The sequence below is a fragment of the Copadichromis virginalis genome, unplaced genomic scaffold, assembly GCF_057382275.1.
Source record: "Copadichromis virginalis isolate Kocher_CV1m ecotype Utaka unplaced genomic scaffold, C_Virginalis_male_GT1.1 unmapped_scaffold_1, whole genome shotgun sequence".
NCBI lineage: Eukaryota > Metazoa > Chordata > Actinopteri > Cichliformes > Cichlidae > Copadichromis > Copadichromis virginalis.
Genome location: NW_028188589.1, coordinates 1,118,563 through 1,141,357, shown reverse-complemented (window position 1 = coordinate 1,141,357; position 22,795 = coordinate 1,118,563). Strand labels below are relative to the sequence as shown.

Sequence of the window (22,795 nt, the reverse complement as noted above, 5' to 3'; positions counted from 1 at the left end):
CAGCATGCAAGGCACTCGTGGATGCAGGCACACCATTCAGTGCTGACGAGTATGTTGATGTCATTTTGAGGCTACAGGAGGAATTTGATCACAGATTTGCTGACTTCAAGACACACAGAGCCACCTTTCACATTTTTGCGGACCCCTTCTCCTTTGATGTGCAAGATGCCCCTTCTGTGCTTCAAATGGAGCTCATTGAGCTGCAGTGCAACTCTGAACTCAAAGCAAAGTTCAGGGAGGTGAGTGGAAAAGCAGACAAGCTTGGACAATTTTTGAGAGAATTGAGCCCTAGTTTCCCTCGGCTTTCCCGAATGTTCAAGCGGACCATGTGCCTTTTTGGTAGCACATACTTGTGCCAAAAGCTCTTCTCCACTTTGAACTTCAATAAGTCCAAGTACAGGTCCAGACTTACGGATGATCATCTTCAAGACATACTGAGGGTCGCAACTGCTTCCTCCCTCAGGCCAAATCTGGCTCGGCTATGCGAGAGGAAACGCTGCCAGGTCTCTAGCAGCAAGGAGCTGGCAAGAGAAGCCATGTTCAGAAGAACAGTTCATTTTCTACAGTGTTCCATTCATGTTCAGAAGAAGGTTATAGAACTGTTAATACAGACATTTCAATCTAAACACAGCAGATATAGAAGACTGAAAGAAACACACAAGTTCACTGACTAAAAATATCTTATTATTATTTTATTTATGTATTACAGATTGATTTATTTTCTTATTAATTCTTAATTTGTTTATTTAATTTTAATATTTTGTGTTAAAAAATAAAAATAAAGAGATTTGAGAAGATTGGAATTTTTTAACCATGCCTTTCTTGTAGAAAAACTAATGCGGCCCAGCCTCACCCAGACTCTGCCTGCAGCGGCCCCCAGCTAAATTGAGTTTGAGACCCCTGTCCTACACCATAAATCAGTAAGAGAGGGTACGACCTCTCTCATGGCCCCAAGTGGTGTGTGCATGCCAGAGCACTCTGGAAGGCACACAGAGTCTTTACAGACTACTAAGGATCAAACCTCTATCATCATCCAATCGATTATAAAACTAAGCATGTATGAGTAAATATTTTTAAGCATATCCCATATGGAAAAGACTAAAAACTTATATGATGAAAGTCATACTCACGAAAGTGGCCACTTTCTCATTACTTTCATATATTGTTTTAGTAAGTATCGAAAACATACAAGTTTCATTATATAATTTTTCAAGGGATCTTATATCTGTTTTCACTCTTGTATGCTTTTCATACAAGTTTCACACAAGACAGATACAAACTTTATAAGATTTATATATCTTTTCCATATGGGAAATGACAATCAACAATATAAAGCTTACAGCTGGTTTTAATAACAACATTTATTTGTTTCTCAAATGAGAAAGAGCTATCGAGAAACACTCCTAAATCTTGAGTTCTTAACTTTTCCAGTGGGCCAAATTCAACATTATCTGCTAATGCTAAATAGGCTGCCGTTATTAACTAATGCTAATTGGATGTGAATTAGCATTATGCACTAATGCTAACACTTACTTTTTAACAATGTGAGTAGCTAATGCTAACACTATTTCCCTTAACTTTATAACAATGTGAACGGCTAATGCTAACACTCTTTTCCCTAGCAATACAACATCTGAGCTGCTAATGCTGAGTAGGTCGCCATTAGCACCTACGTCTAATTAAAGGCAAATACGCATTAGAACCTAATGCTCATATCGTTTTCCTTTGCTTTATAACAATGTGAGCAGCTACTGCTAAATAGCATTAGCTAATAACAGCAGTCTAATTTAATGTAAGTTAGCCTCATTTGCATTATAACGATGTGAGGAGTTAATGCTAAGTATGCTGCCATTAGCAGCTAATTCTAATTAGGGGTGAATAATTATTACCAGCTAATGCTAATATCGTTTTCTCTTTCCTTTTAACAATGTGAGCAGCTAGTGCTGGGTAGGCTGGTGCTAGCAGCTAATACTAAAGCTAAAGCTAATTTGATGTGAATTAGCATTACATTAGTGAGGAGTTAATGCTAAGTAGACTTCCATTACAGGTAATGCTAATTTTAGGTATTTAGGAATTGGCAGCTAATGCTAATACCATATTTTCTTGCATTATAACAATGTGACCAGCTAATGCTAAGTAGGTTGCCGTTATTAGCTAATACTAATTTGAGGTGAATTAGCATTATCCGCTTATGCTAACAATGTTTTTTCTTACTTTTTAACAATATGAGTAGCTAATCTGAACATTTTTTTTTATTTAATTTTAACTTTTCCCCTGCGATGTGAAGAGGTAATGCTAAATAGCACGCCATTAGTGGCTAATTCTAATTTTAGATGAAAAAGCATTAAAAGCTAATGCTAATACCATATTTTCTTGATTTATATCAATATCAGTAGCTAATGCTAGGTATGTAGCCATCATTAGCTAATGCTAATTTAGGTGAATTAGCATCATCCGCTTATGCTAACAATGTGTTTTTTTACTTTTTAACAATACGCCATTAGTGGCCAATTCTAATGTTAGATGAGAAAGCATTAACAGCTAATGCTCATACTGTTTGCTTTGTAAGAATGACAGCAGCTAATGATACGAAGTCTACCATTGTTAACTAATGTTAATTTGATGTGAATTAGCATTATCCGATAATGGTAACTCTTTTCCCCTGCATTACAACGACGTCAGGAGTTAATGCTAAGTAGGCTGCCATTAGGGGCTAACTCTAATTAGGGGTGAACAATTATTAGCAGCTAATGCTAATACCGTTTTCTCTTTCCTTATAACAACTTGAGCAGCTAATGCTAATTTGATGTGAATTAGCATTATATTAGTGAGCAGTTATTGCTAAGTAGGCTACCATTAGCAGCTAAAGCTAATTTGAGGTGAATAAGCATTAGTAGCTAACGCTAATACCCTTTTCTCTTGTGTTATAATGATGTGAAATGTTAATATTGTTCTCAAACAACAGAATGAGAATGAAATATTGATTCTAACAGGGCCCATAAACAGTATTAGCTTAGCAGCATTAGCTTATCAGAGTTTCCATCATGGTCACATAAATCCTTAGCAGAGCAAAGTGGCCTACTTAGCAATAGCTGCTCAAGTTGTAGAAAGCAAGGGAAAACAGTAATAGCATTAGCTGCTAAATGTGCACTTGAGAACAAATTTATTGTTAATTCAGCTGTGAATGTAGAGTTTGTCATTATTTAAGCTTCCATTTCCAAATGTTAGCTGCTCCTGTCTGCCTCTTTGTCACAAACACAGACTGAAATGATTCACAGCCTTGTTTCATCCTTCTGTCACTGTGGACATACAGCATGGGAAACATACACATGGCTGACACTTTATTAGGTACACTGGTATCTATCTCAGGTACACCTGTGACCTAAATGTTCCTGCAACCAGACTCCTTGGAGACCCCTACATAAATATCCATGAACTATCCAGCTAGACTAGTGTGTCTGTCCCTGAAAATATTCCTGCATGTGTGATTGTTCATGTCTCATCTGCAGGAAACAAACAGGAAGTGAGTGAAGGACACAGGAAATGTTTCCAGCTCTTCCTCCTCTATCAGACATTCTCTCCATACCTGAGAGTGTCCAGTCTCCAGCCTGGATCCTTCAGTCCAGCCGACAGCAGCTTCATTCCTGAGGGACCTGGATGATTGTAGCTCAGGTCCAGCTGTCTCAGATGGGAGGGGTTGGAGGTCAGAGCTGAGGCCAGAGAAGTACAGCCTTCCTCTGTGATCAGACAGCCTGACAGACTGCAGACACACAAAACAACAATCAATCTGTCAACAATCGTTTTCTCTTTGTCACAATAACATCTATCCATCCATACATCCATTCAATGTAACTTTATTTATAAGTGACAATACCCAACAGACAACAACAGTCATCTGAAGCTGTTTAACAGTGTAAGGTAACCGCCTCCACTGTGAGCAGCACTTGGTGATGGTGGGAAGAAGAACTCCCTTTGACACAAAGATCCTCCCAGTGAAAACAGGCTCCAGGAGGAGCATCTACCATGACTGGTTGCAGGTGCATATTCCTAACACGATAGCTGCACTTTAGAGCTCTAAAACTGGAACTGACACATAAAAATACTGAGAACACAGACTAGCAGCCACTGCATGGCCTCGAGTACGTATGTGGTGCGTTCAAAGAGCATCAGCATAGACATGGTGGGTTCAACAATATAGGACATAACAATTTCTATGGCGAAAATACTATCAATGAATGAGCCATAACATTTTAGCCATGTAAACATGTTATCAGTGGGCTTTCCAACAACTTGCATTGATCATTAAAGGATAAAATACGTGAGTCGAGGTCACTACGAGCCATGCGAGGGTCAAACATGGCAGAGAACCTTCCAGCAGCATCTTGGTTTATAATCCGCCTTTGGATCATCAGTTTAGGAGATGAAGGATCCAAGTAAAATAACAAGTTAAAAAATATGCAGCTATGGTCACTCACATGGACATCCTCCACACATACATCATGTATATTTAAACCCAGGGAGAAAACAAGATCCAGTGTGTGACCCTTTGTATGTGTGGGGCCAGAAACATGCTGCCTAAAGTTAAAAGACTCAGTGACAGTGATGAGCTCAGCAGCAGTGTTACAGGATGCTTCATCAATATGACGGCTCAAATCTCCCAACCTTCTCCAATGAAATGATGGATGTCAGAAGGTCATTAAATTCAGTTAGAAAGACCCCATCAGGTAGAATAAAATACAATAACTGGTTTTTAGAGAACTGACCATCATCTGTGACTCAAATGCAGAAAAGGAGTCCGAGGTCATCAGACTGCATGTGAATCTGTCCTGGTAAACAACAGCGAGTCCTCCACCACGTCCTAAAAGACGCGGAGTTCAGATGACGGAGCAGCCAGCCGGGCAGATTTCATTCAAGTGGACATAATCAATGTTCCCTCTAAGCTGCGCACGGGCGCAATCCGCTGACACGCTCTCTGCACACAGAGTATCTGCATTGTGCACAAAAAGATATCTAACAGGCTGTGAGGCTCCTGAACTCTCTGCCCCCCTCTCACGGACAATAACCATATCCAACGTCTTAATAGCAATGAACTGGTCTGCATTGGTGCATCATATCTTTATTCTCTTCCCCCTCCTGCCCCCCCCCCCCTTCTTAAATAGATAACTATCATATCTGATATCATATCTCACAGTACAATAATATTGAATGGGTTGCATTGTTGTACTTTGTCATGTTTCTCAGGTCTTTGTCTGATTTTCTACGAACATTACTTGTCATGTTCTCATGTTGTTGCTAAGGATTGTCTTATTGCATTGGAGTCACACTGGGTTAAATATGTACACTTGGGTTTTAAGGGGTATTTATTATTTTCTTCTTTTTTTTTTGGGTTGTATGGAAGCCCCAAACGCAATTTCATTGTTCTTGACAATGACAATAAATAAATAAATACTAAATACTAAATACTAACCTGAATTGAAATTAAAATAAATACGTTAACAATTCTGCTTTGCAGTGTTAGTCAGTGACTGGCTGCTCCAGTATTTAGAACGATGCCGCCTTATCCCATAGTCCAGCCAATGATTCACATTCGTATATACGCAGCTAATCAACGTCGCTGACGGGCTATGACAGCGTCCTCATGTGCCGACACCGGTGTTTTGGTTGATGTAGAGTGAAGCCACGTTAATGACAACGTGATCCAGTGATCCAAGGGACCGCTCAGGGAGTTTGTGTGTTCGCTCAGACACATGAAACATTAGAGGGAACATTGGACATAATTCTTATTTTGCTGCCACGTCTCAGTCAGACACATGAAATCTAGAGACTCTTTAATAAAGAGATCGCTTAGAATAAATGATTTGTTTGTTATGGAGCGAACGTTAAGCGGGGCCAACCGAGTTGATGACGGTCGATCTGCAAAATCAACAGCTGACTGCAGCGGCACTTGAAATAAAGACAATGCAGACCTGTGGACCTGCTGGGCAGGGCAGCGACTCCAGAGCTGGGGGAAGCAATGATCGATGAGCAGACATAGCTGTTATCAATAAAAACAGTGAACGTTTGACGAACACACCGTGAGAAAAACTGCTTCTGAGCCACAGAGCCCAGGTCCCAGTCACCGGCGTAACATATTAACTAAATGTCAGGAGAGGAAGTGGACGCAGGCACCAGGATTCTCCCCACAGCCAAGAAGCTAGCCTCTGGTAGCTTCTCAGTTTCACCTGGACGTCGGCCCTCGTTCCCCTTTTCCATCTCTTGAGGGTGAAAGTCCTGCGGGTTGTGAAGAGTAGCACACCAGGGGAGGAAGAGTTTTTCTGTTCAGCTGTTACAGTAGCTCTCCACTGAATCTTTGATGTTAAACCCTTTAAGACCTACCATAGAACCAAGTCTGCCAGAGCTTATCTTTAGATTTTTACATGCTGTAGTGCAGACCTTCCCAAACTGTGGTGCCCGCCCCCTAGGGGGGGCGCAGAGCCATGGCAGGGGGGGCGCGGTATGAAAAGGGAGGGGAACAAGACGCTTGAACACTGCTAGCACGGCGCCCACAGAAACGCAAAGCAGGAGATGAAGCATCGCTGAATATGTTTCCAAACCAACTTCATTCTAAGCCAAAGACTAGAAAATATGGTGAAGCAAATCTGCCCTTTGGCTTCACCTGCACAGGTGCTGAGGTAGGTCCCTGCGTCGGGAGCAGCGCTGGGCTCTTCCAATCATGGACAAACAGGATCCCACATTCTTAATTTTTAGTTCACAAACACTTGTTGTAGTGACTAACTACTCCTGACATTTTGGAGATGTTTGCTCTTTATAGAGTAAAGTTACAGCGGGATACAAATAACATCAGGCTGATCCTGCCACGATTTGTTCCCTCGATTCAAATCACAGACAAACAGGATCCCACAGCTGTTTATGTTTTTGAACCCATTTTGCACAGAGAGGCATTTTTTGAAAATGTATTGACAGCAATGTTGATTAGTATTACAGAAGAAGAAAAAACAACTACCCGTGACGCCTTTGTAAATGGAGGGACAGTAACTGCGTGTGAAACCTGCAGATACTCAGATTAACAGTATTTTGTCTCTGTCTGCCATTCTGCAATTCATCTCACATAAACAATAACGTGACGTGAAAAAAGGCGCAACCTTTGACGTTGCCAGATGAACTCTGTATTCCTCGTCCGCAAAAAAGGAGTTTTAAAAAAATCTCAGTTTTTGGTGATTTGAAACACTGTTTGGATGAAACAGCTGCGTTTTCAAAAATACCAGTGTAGGTGCGGACGTAGCGTAAAAGATTTAGTAGTTTATTTTCTTACTACCTGTAATTTATTGCAGATTACTTGTATTTGCTTAATTGTTTACTAAATGTTTGAGGTGTGAAATAAACCGCAATGGAGCAAAATATGGGCGTGTGTGGTTGGAGGATGTGTTAGTGCGTGTGCGTGCTGTTCACGCGCCGGGGGGGAGGCGAACGTTTTTCGTGTAAAACAAAGGGGGGCCCAGCAAAAAAAGTTTGGGAACCACTGCTGTAGTGCCATTTTGGGGAGCAGTTCAAGTTGCTATACATCAATACAACCGTTATAGCCCAAATTTTAATAATATGTATGCATTCAGTCCATAGTAACTACATATACATATATACATATACAGCAAAAAGTGCAATAAACTAGAACAAATTGAAAATTGTTTTGTTTTGTATTTTTACATATAGTTGTAGATGTCCGTACAAACAAACAAACAGGCAACCAACACATCACATACACACTCCAAAATAATATAATATAATATAAGCCTGAGAAAACAACCTAGATTTTTCATCAAAAAAGTACAATGTGCAATGGCAACAACACATATGGTTCAGTGTTATTAACTATGATAATAGCAGTAGGTACAAAAGACAATCTATGTCTCTTTGTCTTCACTGCAGGCACTTTATAACGACGACCTGATGGAAGCAGTTGAAAATCATTAAAGAGAGGATGATCTGAACACAACAGGACAGAGGTCGCCTTCCTCAGCACATGCCTGTTATAAAAGTCCACAAGCTGGACCTGAGACCTCCCTGAAATCTTACCAGCCACTTTAACCAGGTTGTTAAGTCTGGTCTTATTATTCAGAGACATATTACCGTACCAAGCAATGATACAGAAAGTTAAAACAGATTCAATAAAACTTTTATAAAAAACGAGTCATCATTGCAGATGAAACATTGAAACCTCTCAACCTCCTTAAAAAGTCTTTGTTGAACCTTTTTCACTGTAGCAGCAAGATGTGACTCAAAGCACAGAGCTTTATCAAGAACAACCCCCAAATACTTATAACTGTCCACCAGTTCAATGGCTGCACATTTACCACTGTTAGCGCAGGATGAGGGGATGTCTCCCTGAAGTCAATAACCATGTCCTTGGTTTTCAAGGTGCTGATCATTAAGAAGGACTGATCACACCACGAAACAAACTCATCCACAACAGGCCCATGGGAATCCTCTTCACCATGAAGGAGGCTTACAATGACTGTGTCATCTGCGTATTTAATGAAATGCCTGTTGGCCTGTGTACTGCGACAGTCATTAGTGTACAAAATATACAGTAGAGGAGAGAGACAACAACCTTGCGGTGAGCCAGTGGAAGAGTTCAGCTGTTTGGAAAAACAGCCGTTCACTCTCACACACTGAGATCTGTCAGTTAAAAAGTTTAAAACCCAACCAACGAGATTAAGATCAAGTGTAAACTGGTTAAGAAGTTTATCAGCTAAAAGATGTGGCTGGATAGTATTAAAAGCTGAAGAAAAATCAATAAATAAGAGCTGAGCATGAGCTTTGGCGCCATCAAGATGGCGATAAAGGAAGTTCAACAGAGTGACCACTGCATCATCAACACGTCTACGAGGCCTGTATGCAAATTGTAGAGGGTCTATAAGCTTCTCTACTTGCTAACTGAGAGTCTGAACTAAAACCAGGAAGACTTATCTTATTACAGTCACTGTAACAGTGACCAGTCATGTGTTTCATGCCTGCCCAGGCCACCCTTAAGTTATTGCTACCCATCTCCGCCTCTACCTTATCCTTGTATTTTACTTTGGCTTTTTTAATTTCTGATCTGATCTCCTTCCTAATTTCTCTAACTTTCAAGATATTCCCTTCAATAAAAGCTTTTTTCCTTTCATGAATCAGCCTCATAAGACTTTTTGAAGACCATGGTTTGTTATTAGGAAAAAAATGCACAACCTTTGAGGGGATAATCATGTCTCTGCAAAAGGAGATATAGCTGCAGACAACGTCAGTGAGTTCATTAATGTCTCTACATGATTCTATAAACACCGACCAGTCTGTACAGTCAAAGCCGCCCTGCGGGGCTAAAGAGGCGTCGTCACTCCAAACCTTTATGCGGTGTTTCCTCACTTTCTCTCTTCTCAGTACAGTCTTGTAAACTGGCAGAAGATGCACCGTGTTGTGATCCGAGGATCCGAGGGCGGGGCCAGCCACAGAGGTATACGCACCTTTTATGGAACCGTAACATAGATCCAGAGTCTTATTGAAGCGTGTGAGACGGTTCACATACTGATAAAAACTGCTCAGTGTTTTCTTCAAGTCGCAGCGATTAAAGTCCCCAAGAACAATATTAGGGGCTTCAGGAGAGAGAGATTGTAGTGAGTGGATGACGTTGGAGATGGTGTCAGTCGCATTCTTAGGATTCGCTTTAGGGTGGATGTAAACAATGGTGACGTTGATCTGTGGGAATTCCCTCGGCAGATAAAACGGCCTCAAAGACACAGAGAGGAGCTCAATGTCAGGCAGACACACTTGTCTACGAACGGTCACATTTTTACACCATTTCTGATTTATATACAAACACACTCCTCCTTGAGATTTCTGGGTAGCTCCGGGGTCTCGATCCAAACGTATGGGAAACCCGAAGCCATTTAGTTCCAGAGAACAATCAGGGTCAGAGTCCTTGAGCCAAGTCTCTGTGAATGCCATTAGACATGTATCCCTGTAGCCACGCAAGTGTGCGACATTCAAATGCAGTTCATCCAATTTACTCCTCAGAGACTGCACATTAGCCAGGATTATTGATGGTAAAGGAATGACTCCAAACGACCGTCAGGATTGCCAATAAAATCATGCGAAATAAAAAACCCATCTTCGTTAAAAGAAGTTCCACAAAGCACAAGCCGATGCTATAGAATTTCCTCAGGCAAAAAAAATATATATATAAAGGAATAAAAGAATGAAATAAAATAAGTTAAAACACTGACACTGACAGAGAGAGACAACCTGCTGGTCGCCACAAGAGCAGCGCCCCTCTTTCTAGTCTAGTCTAGACTGAGAATGCATCAAGACCACTCACTCACCCTTCCCTCCTGCCTCTCAGCTGCTGAAACTCACAGTTTGTTACCACGGAAGAGTCACTCCTTCATCTGAGATGAAGCCTGATAGTCTGACTGATGCAATATAACATTCAGTCTACACTTTGTTTTTGTGCAAAGATGATAAAGAGGAAATACTAATAACATAAACAAAAATAAATGTCCAATTTAGAAATCTTATTCTTTTTTGCTCTATAAAATAGTTGTTTTTATTTTTCAGTCACTCATCGTAGCAGTAGGATTTACATGAAAATAAAAACAAATTAAGTTTGAGAGAAAAAGTACATTTTTGGCACTCTCTGGGCAACTGACTCAGAGACTCAAATGACTTAAAAAACCCGATTCATTTTGGTGAGTGACTCATTTAAACTCGATTCGGTAAAAAGAATCAAATTTACCATCACTAATACAAATCCCTTTGGAGAAAACAGCTTTAAAACATGTATTGTTAAATTCCAGATGTTTCTTTGCAAGGAAAACTCAGACACTGAAACAATACCACCAGTAACCTCCTACATATGGAAATGTGGTGTCATTAAAGACATAATAATTTCATTAATACCCAATATCCAGCAAAATATGTAATTTGAACATTTTGTTCCTAACGAAATCAAATGTATATATTGTAGAAGATTAGCCAAATTTATGTAAAATGGCCAGTACATGAATTAAAAATAAAAAATAAACAAAATCGTATGACTGTGACAAATTTTACACAGTAATTCAGTCTAATAATCCACTCAAATATAAATATAAGTTTAGCTAAAAGCTCTATAGATAAGTCAATCAATAATATAATTCACATTTTAAATGATCATATGTGTTAACGTTTGAATCCTGACCTGAGAGTTTCCACTGCACACTGTGAACTCTTTAGTCCAGCAGACAGAAGCTTCACTCCTGAATCCTGCAGGTCAGAGTTACTCAGGTCCAGCTCTCTCAGACTGGAGGACTGGGAGCTGAGGACTGAGCATAGAGCTTCACAGCTTCTCTCTGACAGGTTACAGCCACCCAGTCTGAAAAACAAAAGATAATCTATAATACTTATGTAAAGTTTGTTATTATATTACATGCCATCTTTTTATTTTTGATGAAACCTTAACATACTAAGATACAACATCATATGGATGAACTTGAATAAAATGTTTTTTTTAATTATATCTTTATTTGGATTGGACAAGAAAAAACCATCTGCATAGCAGTATATGAATAACATGGGAACAAAGTCCTTCCAGGTTTTAGATTAAGTCCAGGAGAGCAAATGATAAACAAAGTGATCAGCGGGTGCATATTAACCTCCACTAGCTATTACTAGGAGAGTTGCTCGCATGCTCTCCCAAAGGAGATATATAGAACACATTACATGGAACTATAAACACAAACTGGGAGGGGTGCCCATGCTGCAATCATTGTGAAGAAATAAGTAAATAAACAAGCAATAGTAATAGAAGTAAATGTAAAAAACAAACAAACAAAAAACAACCAAGTAATAGTGAGATCAAGTGAAGTCAGCCCTCGTGGGGGTGATGAATTGGATCCAATTGTTCCAAATTTGGTAGAATTTGGCTTTTTGATTTCTTAACAGATATGTAAGTTTTTCCATCCTAAATATCTCTAAAATGATCCCAAACCAGTCGTCTAGGGTAGGCTGGGCTGGGCTTAACCATCTTCTAGTAATTGTTTTTTTACTTGCTACCAAGAGTAATTGCACCAACTTAATCTCACTCCTACATTCCAGAAAGGGGAATGTATAAAACCTTAAAATCTAAAGGTATTTGAACGTTAAAGACTGCACTTAAGGAGACCTGAACGTTTTTTAACTTGGGACAGTCCCAAAAGACATGAAAATGGTTAGCAACAGTCGAGCCGCATTGTCTCCAGCATTGCATATAAGCCCCTTTGTACCTCTCCTGATATGGAGTCTTGAAGTACCTAATAATATTCTTCCAGCCATGTTCCTTCCAGCTCATAGAACTGGACGTGGACCACTGGCAGTACAAAACATTTTCCCACTCCCCCACAGAAATAGCAATCCCTGATTCCCTTTCCCATTTATCCTTAGTGTATAAAGTATTATCCTTGCTGGCACTAGAGAGGGCTTTGTATAGTTTAGAAATAGATTTAGTAGGGGTCATGGTTGTGGGATTTTTCAGGATGAGGAAAAAATGCGACTCAGCATCATTGAAGTCGGACAGTTTGCATTCATGATCAATATATGATCTCAGCTGTAAGTTTCTATGAAAGTTGTATTTTGTCAGGTTGTGATCGTCCCGTAAGGCCTCAAATCTGAGCACAATATTTCTATGAGTAAGAGAGAGGAATGTCGTAAGGCCATAGGATATCCATGCTTCAAAGTTAGAGTCGTGTCTGTTTGGAATAAAATCCGAGTCGAAAGCAACCCACCTGAAGATTTTTAGCATTTTGTGTATCCCACAGATGTTGATTACCTTCTGCCAAACTTGGAGGGTGTGGGTTAACCAGGGGTTCCCCAGCTTTTCCAGCCGGCACATTAGACCCTTATCTGCCATTACAGCTTGTAGGGGGAATCGGTCCAACAGGCTGGACTCCAGTTCCTTCCACCTAGCCGTGTATGTTTTGCTACACCAATATAAGAGGGGGGTTATTTGAGCGACATAATAGTAATTCCTGAGGCAGGGGAGACCCAGTCCTCCCTTTTCCTTGGGGAGCTGGAGGGTAGCATATTTAATCCTTGGCTTTCGGCCCTGCCAGATAAATCTGGAGATCCATTTGTCCCACTCAATAAATTGGTAATCGCTCACTTCTATTGGCAAGTTTCTAAAAAGATAAAGCAGTCTGGGGAGCGTGTCCATCTTGATTGCGGTTACCCGGGAGCTGAGACGCATAAAGGGGACCAGATTCCATCTGTGCAAATCAGCTTTTATACTTGCAGATATTGGCTCGTAGTTTGCCTGAAAGAGCAGCGAGAGGTCCGCAGTCAAATATATTCCCAGGTACTTAATTTTCTCATTATCCCGATTTACTGTAAATTTGAGTAGAGATGTGTAATATTCTCCTAATGTTGTCAGTTGTTTGTCTATAGTGAATGAAACCAGTCTGATCTAAATCGATGAGGTCAGGTAAAAACTTCTCCAGTCTACGAGCAAGAATAGAAGTAAATAGTTTGTAATCCAAGTTAAGGACACTGATTGGTCGATAGTTTCCACATTCTCGTTTATCTTTCCCCTCTTTTGGGATAATTGAAATAGTTGCCTCCCTCCAGGAGGGTGGGATTTCTCCCTCCTGTAGGATGTAGTTAAATGACTTCAGCAATGTGGGGACTAGATCTGCCCTCAGGGTGCGATACCACTGAGAACTGAACCCGTCCGGCCCAACTACCTTACCTGGTTTTAATCTGGAAAAAGCATTAATTTCTTCCACTAAAATGGGATGTGTTAGAAGCTCATTTTTGAGAGACGGGAGTGAAGGTAATTCTAGAGAGCTAAGAAAGGCATCAGTACAATTCTCCTCCGTAGCATTGGGCTGTGAGTACAGCTCCCTAAAGAAGGTCTCAAAACATTTCTGAATGTCTTCTAATTTTGATTCCAGAATATTAGTCTTGGGGTCCTTGATTTGGTATATCGTACTTTCCTCTAGTTGTTTGCGTTATTTATGTGCCAGATATTTTGCAGATTTCCCTCCTGTCTCATAGTATTTTTGCCTCAAAAAAATTAAGTTATTTTGGGCCTCCTGGGTGTAAATATCATTAATTTCATCCTGTATTTTCCTGATATCCTGCTTCAGAGTAGGATTTGCGGTGTTTATGTCTTCCTATTCTTTCAACTTTAAATTTGCCTGTAGTTCTGCTAATTTTTGCCCTTTGATTCTCTTTAAGTGGGAGGCGATAGAAATTAATTTACCTCTCATTACCGCTTTGAGCGTATCCCAAAGAATAGCTGGAGATACCTCTCCTGTGTCATTAACATCTAGAAATTCTTTAATGTCTACCTTTAATTTGGAAACTATGGCAGGATCATTAACGTGCGATAACAATTTCCACAGTGTGGTACATTTTTTCCTAGCCACCTGCAAAGATAGAGAGATAGGACTGTGGTCAGATAGATCTCTTGTTAATATGTCACAGTCTTTGACCCTAAACCTATCAACTTTAAACATAAAAAAGTAGTCCAGCCTTGCATACACTTTAAAGGAACCAGAGTAATGAGTGAAATTTCTGGTAGATGCGTAGCGGTCCCTCCATACATCTATTATCCCCATCTCTACCATATAGGAATTGACTTTTCTAGTAAGTGCTGTTACCTGGTTGGTTGGGGAGGAGGAGTCTAGTTTAGGGTCAAGTCTAAAGTTAAAATCCCCTCCACAGACAACTATCCCCTGAGAATCCACCAATAAATCAAACCTATTCCTATAGAATAGCCAATCGCTCCCGGGGGGAGCATAAACATTTAAAATTGTGATTTCAGACCCCTCTATCCATTCTGTTATTCTAACCAATCTGCCTTCCTCGTCACAGAGTTCTTAGATATGTTCATAGTTAAGTGTACCAGAGATAAGTGTAGCCACACCCCTCTTGTGTTTGGACTTAACGGAAGAGGAGAATACATATTTAAAACCCTTTCTTTTCAATCTCAAGTGATCTACTTGGTTCATGTGTGTCTCCTGAAGTAATGCAATCTGGGCCTTCTCCTTCCTTAGTTTGGACAGTATCTTATTCATCTTAATCACGTTCAGAACCCCGTTAACATTAAAAGAGATTACTTTCACTGACTCACTTCCCATAAAGATATATTAAGTTACCACAGCGCATAAACTCAATAGCAGCAGGCAACCCCCTCTTAAAACAGTAACAAGTGAAAAAAGTTAGGAATGAACTGAAAACATTTGAACATAACTGGAGCTTGAAAGCTCCTAAGCTGGCTTCTGACAGTGGAGCACTTCCACTGACACCCTCACAACTTGAAGGGAAACCCCTTATTACCCCCTGAGTTAGGGGGCTTTCCACTGCGACGTCACTCACAGCACGAGAAGCCCCACCCATTTTAGCTCGACAGTAACCATATTTCACCATGTTGTCCATAGCTAATACATAACATTAAATTCGTTCTCTTCACGTCTGTATACTTGCAGCTTCTCTCTATATCCCGCAGCTCCTCGGATCTGACGCGGACGCCGACCACCAACTCCCCGCCACAGCGGGCATCTTTGTAGTTTTTCTCTGGGGGTTGCCGGTGGTGTAATCACCTTTACCGGCAGGCCCCGACTCGCCAGGTCAGCCGTTGCCTCCTCCACCGTGTTGTAGGTTTTCACTCCTTCTTCGAAAAAAACCTTAAGGCGCGCTGAGTAGAGGGTCCTAAACCGTACATTCTTCTCTTTTAGGACCTTTCGTGCCTCTGCATACTCCTTCCTCATAGCCATGATCTCAGGGGGGTAATCGTGGTCGAGGTTGATCTTGCTGGAATTCAGCATAAAACCTTTCTTTTGCCAAGCGAGCCTCAGCACTTCTTCTTTAACCGTGAAGCACAGGAATTTTACCAGGATCGATCTGGGTTGGGAGCCGTCCGGAGGGAGTAATGATAACGCTCTGTGTGCTCTCTGAATTTGTAACGGTGTTGATGGTGGGATGGCGAGATTCTCCCGGAGTAGCTTCTCCACAAAGTGGGCCATAGATGGAGCTCCCGATTCTTCTCCCTCCGGCACCCTGTACAGTCTGAGCGACTCCCTCCTCGAGTAAGCCTCCAGTGATGTTAGTTTTGTTTGAAACTTTTCCTGCATGCTTTCTTCCATTTGCGCAACATCTCTAAAGTTAGAAATATCCTGTCTCAGAGTGACGCTGAAAAACTAGTTCATGCATTTATTACTTCCAGGCTGGACTATTGTAATTCATTATTATCAGGATGTCCAAAAAACTCCCTGAAAAGCCTTCAGTTAATCCAAAATGCTGCAGCAAGAGTCCTGACAGGGACTAGAAAGAGAGAGCAGATTTCTCCTGTATTGGCTTCCCTTCATTGGCTTCCTGTTAAATCCAGAATTGAATTCAAAATCCTGCTCCTCACATACAAGATCTTAAATAATCAGGCCCAATCTTATCTTAATGACCTTGTAGTACCATATCACCCCATTAGAGCACTTCGCTCTCACACTGCAGGCCTACTTGTTGTTCCTAGAGTATTTGAAAGTAGAATGGGAGGCAGAGCCTTCAGTTTTCAGGCCCCTCTTCTGTGGAACCAGCTTCCAGTTTGGATTCAGGAGACAGACACTATCTCTACTTTTAAGATTAATCTCATATTTCCATTAAAAGTGTTGAATTTGACTGTTTGATGTTCTTTATGATCTCTGGCACCAGTTCATCTGTAGGCTGAGCTCAATCCATCCATTTAGTGAAATTATGTTTAAAGGTCTCCTTGTTTTCTGAGCGTGCACAGATCCTGAAGCAGAAAGCCTGGGTTAATAGAGAAATGATCATCACTGTGATGATGCTCATCATCTCTGACTGGGATTTGAGGTTTTGTCAAAGCAGCAAAGAAAGCCTGGCTATGTTGGACTGGGTGTGGAAGCAGCTCCCAGTTTGAGTTCAGGAGACAGACGCCCTCTCTACTTTGAAGATCAGCTTCAAACTTTCCTTTTTGCTAAAGCATATAGTTAGGGCTGGGCCAGGTGACCCTGAATCCTCCCTTAGTTATGCTGCAATAGACGTAGGCTGCCGGGGATTCCCATGATGCATTGAGTTTTTCCTTTCCAGTCACCTTTCTCACTCACTATGTGTTAACAGACCTCTCTGCATTAAATCATATCTGTTATTAACCTCTGTCTCTCTTCCACAGCATGTCTTTATCCTGTCTTCCTTCTCTCACTCCAACCAATCACAGCAAATGGCCCCGCCCCTCCCTGAGCCTGGTTCTGCCAGAGGTTTCTTTCTGTTAAAAGGGAGTTTTTCCTTCCCACTGTCGCCAAAGTGCTTGTTCATAGGGGGTCATGTGATTGTTGGGTTTTTCTCTGTATCTATGAAGTGCCTTGAGGTGACTTTTGTTGTGATTTGGCGCTATATAAATAACATTGAATTGCATTGTTAGTATCTCAGACAAAATCTCGTCTGTGTTCTGGAGCTTATCTTTGTGTTCTGCAACCCTGGTTTCCACATCATTAAGCCGCGCATTGGCTTTATCCAACTCACCCCTTATTTCCACCAGTTGCGCTTTCGTGTCTTTTCGAAATTCTTTCACCTCTTTCCCAACGCCTCTCAGTTCTTTCAGTATCAGCGTCAAACTTGCTGGGTCAACCTCATCTTCTGTCCCAGAATCCTCGCGGCTAGGAGTGGGAGAGTGGCCTCGGCTAGCCCTATAGGGGCTAACGTTAGCCCCTTCTGTTAGCTGCACATTGCCATCTTCCACGTTTTCAAACGTTAACTTCTTAGCTATTTTGTTCTTTCTGGACATCATTTAAACCCCTTTTTCCTCTTTATGTGCACTTAGATAGTGTATTAATTTACTTGGGGCAGTTTTAATAAGTTTCAGTCGAGAGCTCTCGTACTAGGTGTCCATCCCCACGAGCGCCGGAACCGGAAGCCTTGAATAAAATGTTTAATTGGTTCATTTAAAAAAAACAAAATGTCAATTGATCTGACCTCAGAGTATTTAGTTTACACTTTAAACTTTGTAGTCCAGCAGACAGAATCTTCACTCCTGAATCCTGCACATTTTTGATACTCAGGTCCAGCTCTGTCAGAGTAGAGGACTGAGAGCTGAGCATTGAGGACACAGCTTCACAGTTTTCCGCTAGAAGTTCACAGACGTTGAGTCTGAAAATGAAAACATGAACAAAGACTGATGTTAAAGTGTAATCAGGGTGCAATAACTAATCTTATATTTTAAGAATCCTTGTTGTTTTATGCTGAGCAGATGTGGTACGAAACAACAGTAAATTGATCAAGTTTACCTCTACTGTTTAAATTGCTGGATTTATTTTCTCAGTTAAAAACAAAACAAAACAAACAAACAAAAGAAAAAAGAATACAAATCGGTCAGACCTCAGAATATTCAGTTTGGCGTGTGGACTCTCCACTGCAGCAGACAGAAGCTTTACTGCTGAAGCCTCCAGGCTGTCGGTACTCAAGTCCAGCTCTCTCAGACTACAGGACTGGGAGCTGACCACTGACAACAAATCTGTACAGACTTTCTCTGACAGGTTACAGCTGCTCAGCCTGAAAAAAATAACAAGAACAACAAAACAATAATATTTATTATCAAATAAAATCTCTTTATATGTTGAATCTAAGTAATCAAATGTGTACAAATGAGTACACTACAATGCACAATTAAATAAAAAAAATGTTCAAGAATTTAAGTGTAACAGAAGAAAAATATTTCAAATTAAACACAATTATTCCAATGTATGTAAATGGAAACCAGTGAAGACCAGGTTGATTTAGTGACAGTAGTTCAGTGTCTGCTGGCACAGGCCTGTGAGTACTGCAGTATTACACTTACTACAGTACTGCTGGTCACTTTATTAATTCTAATATGTGTGTAATACTGCAGTATTAGACTTACTACAGTACTGCTGGTCACTTTATTAATTCTAATATGTGTGATTACTGTAAATGTAGTTATAAATAATGTATCACATCCTGGACTCTCGTTTCATTTTCTGTCTAAAAGCTGCTTTGGCTCATTCCCCTTTAAAGCCCCGCTCTCCCTAACTTTATTTTGATTGGATGATTTCATAAAGCACGCTGAAGGGCAGTAGCCAGTTATCATGAGCTCCATCTCCTCAACCTTCTGGTTTAGAAATTATAAGAAACTGTATACCTCATAAAAACCCGTCTTGATCCATGCTCAATCATCCAGGTTAGTAAATCCCAAAAGTTGATTCTGTTCATCTGGACGTAGCGCTTTCAGTGGGAGAAACATTTCGTCACTCATCCAGGTGACTTCGTCAGTCTCAGCTGACTTCTGGTTTCCAACCCTATAAAAAGTACATTTGCATAATGACTGAAACCAGCCCACTGAAGGAACAATAAGGCTGGGAGGTCAGTTCCTTGACCATTAGGTTTGAGTCATTATGCAGATGTACTTTTTATAAGATTGGGGAAAGCTGCAGTCAGCTGAGCCTGAAGAAGTCATCTTGATGAGTGACAAAATGTTTCTCCCGCTGAGAGCGCTACGTCCAGATGAACAGAATCAAACTTTGGGGGCTCATAAAATCATGATTAGAAATCTTCTCAGATGTATTTTTACATTTTAGATCCACAGCAACAAAGTTCACAGCAGGATGTCTCTGTTCAGTAATTATTATGCCCATTACCTGCAAACTGTGAGGTACGCAGGTAATGTCAGGTAAACACTAGCTGTCTGAAACTGTTCCTGTTAAATGTGTGTATAAAGGAAATAAGCTGAAATACAGAGACTGGGTGGATCTGTGCTTTGACTTTGACACCAAAAATTTCTTCCTGTTAAAAGGGAGTTTTTCCTTCCCACTGTCGCCAAAGTGTTTGCTCATAGGGGGTCATATGATTGTTGGGTTTTTCTCTGTATCTATTACTGTACGATCTACTGTACAATATAAAGCGCATTGAGGTGACTGTTGTGATTTGGCGCTATATAAATAAAATTGAATTGAATTGAATTACATCCCATTTCAGGTACCTAGAACCTGAACCTTCTCTGGAAACCTGGGACGCTGGCGGGTTTCTCTTGCTTACCTATCTGCTCATCCTCTTTCTTTCTGCTCGCATGATGATTTCCTGGTTGAGTTTGTAAAGACTTTTGCTCAGGACCTTCTTGCTGTGCGGCAACAGTGCTAACCACCGTCCGCTGTATGTTTTTCAGTCATTAAATCAAACCATGAAAGATCAGCTTGCTTCTCGTGATGAACCTGTCTGTTTTCGATTCCACACCAGGGTCTGCCCACTGGAAAGTTCAGGGATAAGGGTGGAGGATACTCACACAAACATAAAAACCCAGATTGCAACTCCAACTCTCTGTTCTAGTTAACCAGACCTTTCAGGCTCTTGTTCAATTAGAACCTCATGGAGTCTGAGTTAGCGAGACAGTTAAACATCCCTCTATGCCCCCTTAATCCACCCATTCCCACTAAGTCATTAAATAACCGAGTGTCCCCTCGCATAACTCAGCGCACAGAGCCTGTCACCCCTGGCAATCACAAGAAAACACTTACCTTTTTTGCTTTTCATGCACCTCACAAACCACTCATACTCGGGTTTCCTTGGCTAGAATTACATAACCCCCACTTAGACTGGTCAGGTCAGAGGGTAATCAGTTAGAGTCTGTTCTGTCATTCAAATTGCCTTGTTTCTGCCCGTCCACCGGAACCTGTCGAACCATCAACCAACACTGAGACTGTTTTAGATCTCTCCTCTGTCCCCACCAAATGTCATGATCTTCAGGAAGTATTTAGCAAAAGTAAAGCGCTTTCACTGCCACCTCACAAACCACAGGACAGCACCATAGAACTACTCTCTGGCTCCACCCGGCCTTCTAGCTGGCTGTATAACCTGCTTAGACCTGAGTGTGCGGCTATGGAAAAGTACATTAAGGAATCCCTCGGTGCAGGCATAATCCAACGATTGTCATCTCAAGTTGGAACTTCTTTTTTGTGGGGAAAAAGGATGGCTCTCTCTGGCCATGCATTTACTTCAGGGGCCTCAGTGATATTACCATCAAGAATAAGTACCTATTACCTCATTAGCTCTGCTTTCAGGCCATTTCACAGTGCCACTGGGTTTACAAAACCCCACATCCGCAACGCTTACCACTTTTTCCAGATCAATCAGGGAGACAAGTGGAAGACCGTTTTAAACATGCCATTGGGGGACTACGAGTATTTGGTCATGCCGCCTGGGTTAACTAATGCTCCCGCAATGTTTCAAGATTAGTTAACGATGTCCTCCGGGACTTCCTTGACAGGTTCGTATTGGTGTATCTGGATGATATCCTCATTTTTCCCAAAACCTGCGAGGAACATCAGTCTCATGTCCATGCTATTTTTCCAACGTTTGCTGGAGAATAAACCTTATGTCAAAGCAAAAAAGTGTGAATTCCATTCCTCATCAATAACTTTTTTCAGTTACATTTTGGCACGGGGGCAGGTGAAGACGGATCTGGCAAATGTGAAAGCTTTAACAGAGTGGCCTACCCCTTGTACCCATTGTAGATTCAAGAAGCATCTCCAATGGGTTTTGGGAATAGCAAATTTTTATAGACTGTTCATTTTCAACTATAGTCAGGTAGCTGCACCACTCAAGTCTCAGCATGCATCTGGTCCCCCAAAGCTGAAACTGCATTCACCAAACTTAAGTATCTGTTCACCACGGCACCTTTTTGGTTCACCCTGATCACAGTTATCATTGCAAAGGTGGACACATCAGAAATTGGAGAAGGGAGAGGTAAATGATGCCAAGTGAAAGAGAATGCTTGACTCTGGTTTCTGCCTTTGGGTGAAGCCTGGTCAGCCTGTCCATTGTCCACACCTGACAGTAATCTACTAGGCTGAATATAACATCAGCACTCCCAATAACTCTGCTAACCTCCTAATCCTCGGATCATCTACTCACCCTTGCAGTTCAGTCACGTTTTCCTGGATGCTGGTCTTCTTGATTCACTCACAGCCACATTAATGCCTTTCGTCTCTTAGACTTACTGGACCACTTTGCCTGGATTCAAAGCTAACAAGTACTCACCCAGACCTCACCACCTGCCTTCCCCAAGTTGCTTTCCGACTGCTGACAAGTAAATGGTAAATGGACTGATTCTTATATAGCGTTTTTCTACTCTCCCGGAGTACTCAAAGCGCTCTATACAACATGCCACATCCACCCAATCACACCCATTCTCACAAACACTTTATCTGAACTTAGTGCTTTCTAAGTACATTCACGCACATTCATACTCTGATGGATGCATCGGAGAGCAAGTTGGGGTTAGTATCTTGCCCAAGGATACTTGACATGCAGACTGGAGGAGCCAGGGATCGAACCACCAACCTTCTGATCAGTAGGTCAGATCAGACCAGCTTTACCTCCTGAGCTACAGAAACCCCAAATAAGACATTGAAGATAACCTCGTTCACTTACTGTAACCTCCACCAGTGATCTTTCTGATGCTGCTCTACCTCTGTTACAGTGACTCAGATTACCATCAACCAAGACCCATTTCCGGAAACCTACCACAGAGCCCACTTCATGCTCACAGCTTCAAGTGCTTGACTTCCGCCATAGTTCACAGTTCATGTTAAAAAATTCCAAGTGTCAAGTTCCTGTGTGTAAATAAAGCCTTCACGTCTAGTAATATTCAGTTCCTTCACCTTTGTCTGTATTTTGGGTTCACCATGTTGTTCTGGCCACACCGAGGTAACAGATTTATATTTGAAAAACAGAGAGACATGGGGGATTGCAATAAAGATGAGACACAAACCAGACCTTAAAATAAGAACATCTG

At 41.2% G+C, this 22,795-nt stretch overlaps 1 protein-coding gene across 1 annotated transcript in view; it reads right to left on the bottom strand.

The window, feature by feature from the left end:
• The window catches only part of LOC146679476 (uncharacterized), a 35,444-nt gene that overhangs the window by 10,534 nt on the left and 2,115 nt on the right, over positions 1–22,795 (bottom strand). Inside the window, exons 2-5 of the mRNA XM_085450205.1 lie at positions 18,367–18,540; positions 17,965–18,138; positions 11,207–11,380; positions 3,587–3,760 (exon numbers count right to left, since the gene is read on the bottom strand). Coding sequence (XP_085306331.1) covers positions 3,587–3,760; positions 11,207–11,380; positions 17,965–18,138; positions 18,367–18,540 — 696 coding nt within the window. The remainder of the gene's footprint in view (positions 1–3,586; positions 3,761–11,206; positions 11,381–17,964; positions 18,139–18,366; positions 18,541–22,795) is intronic.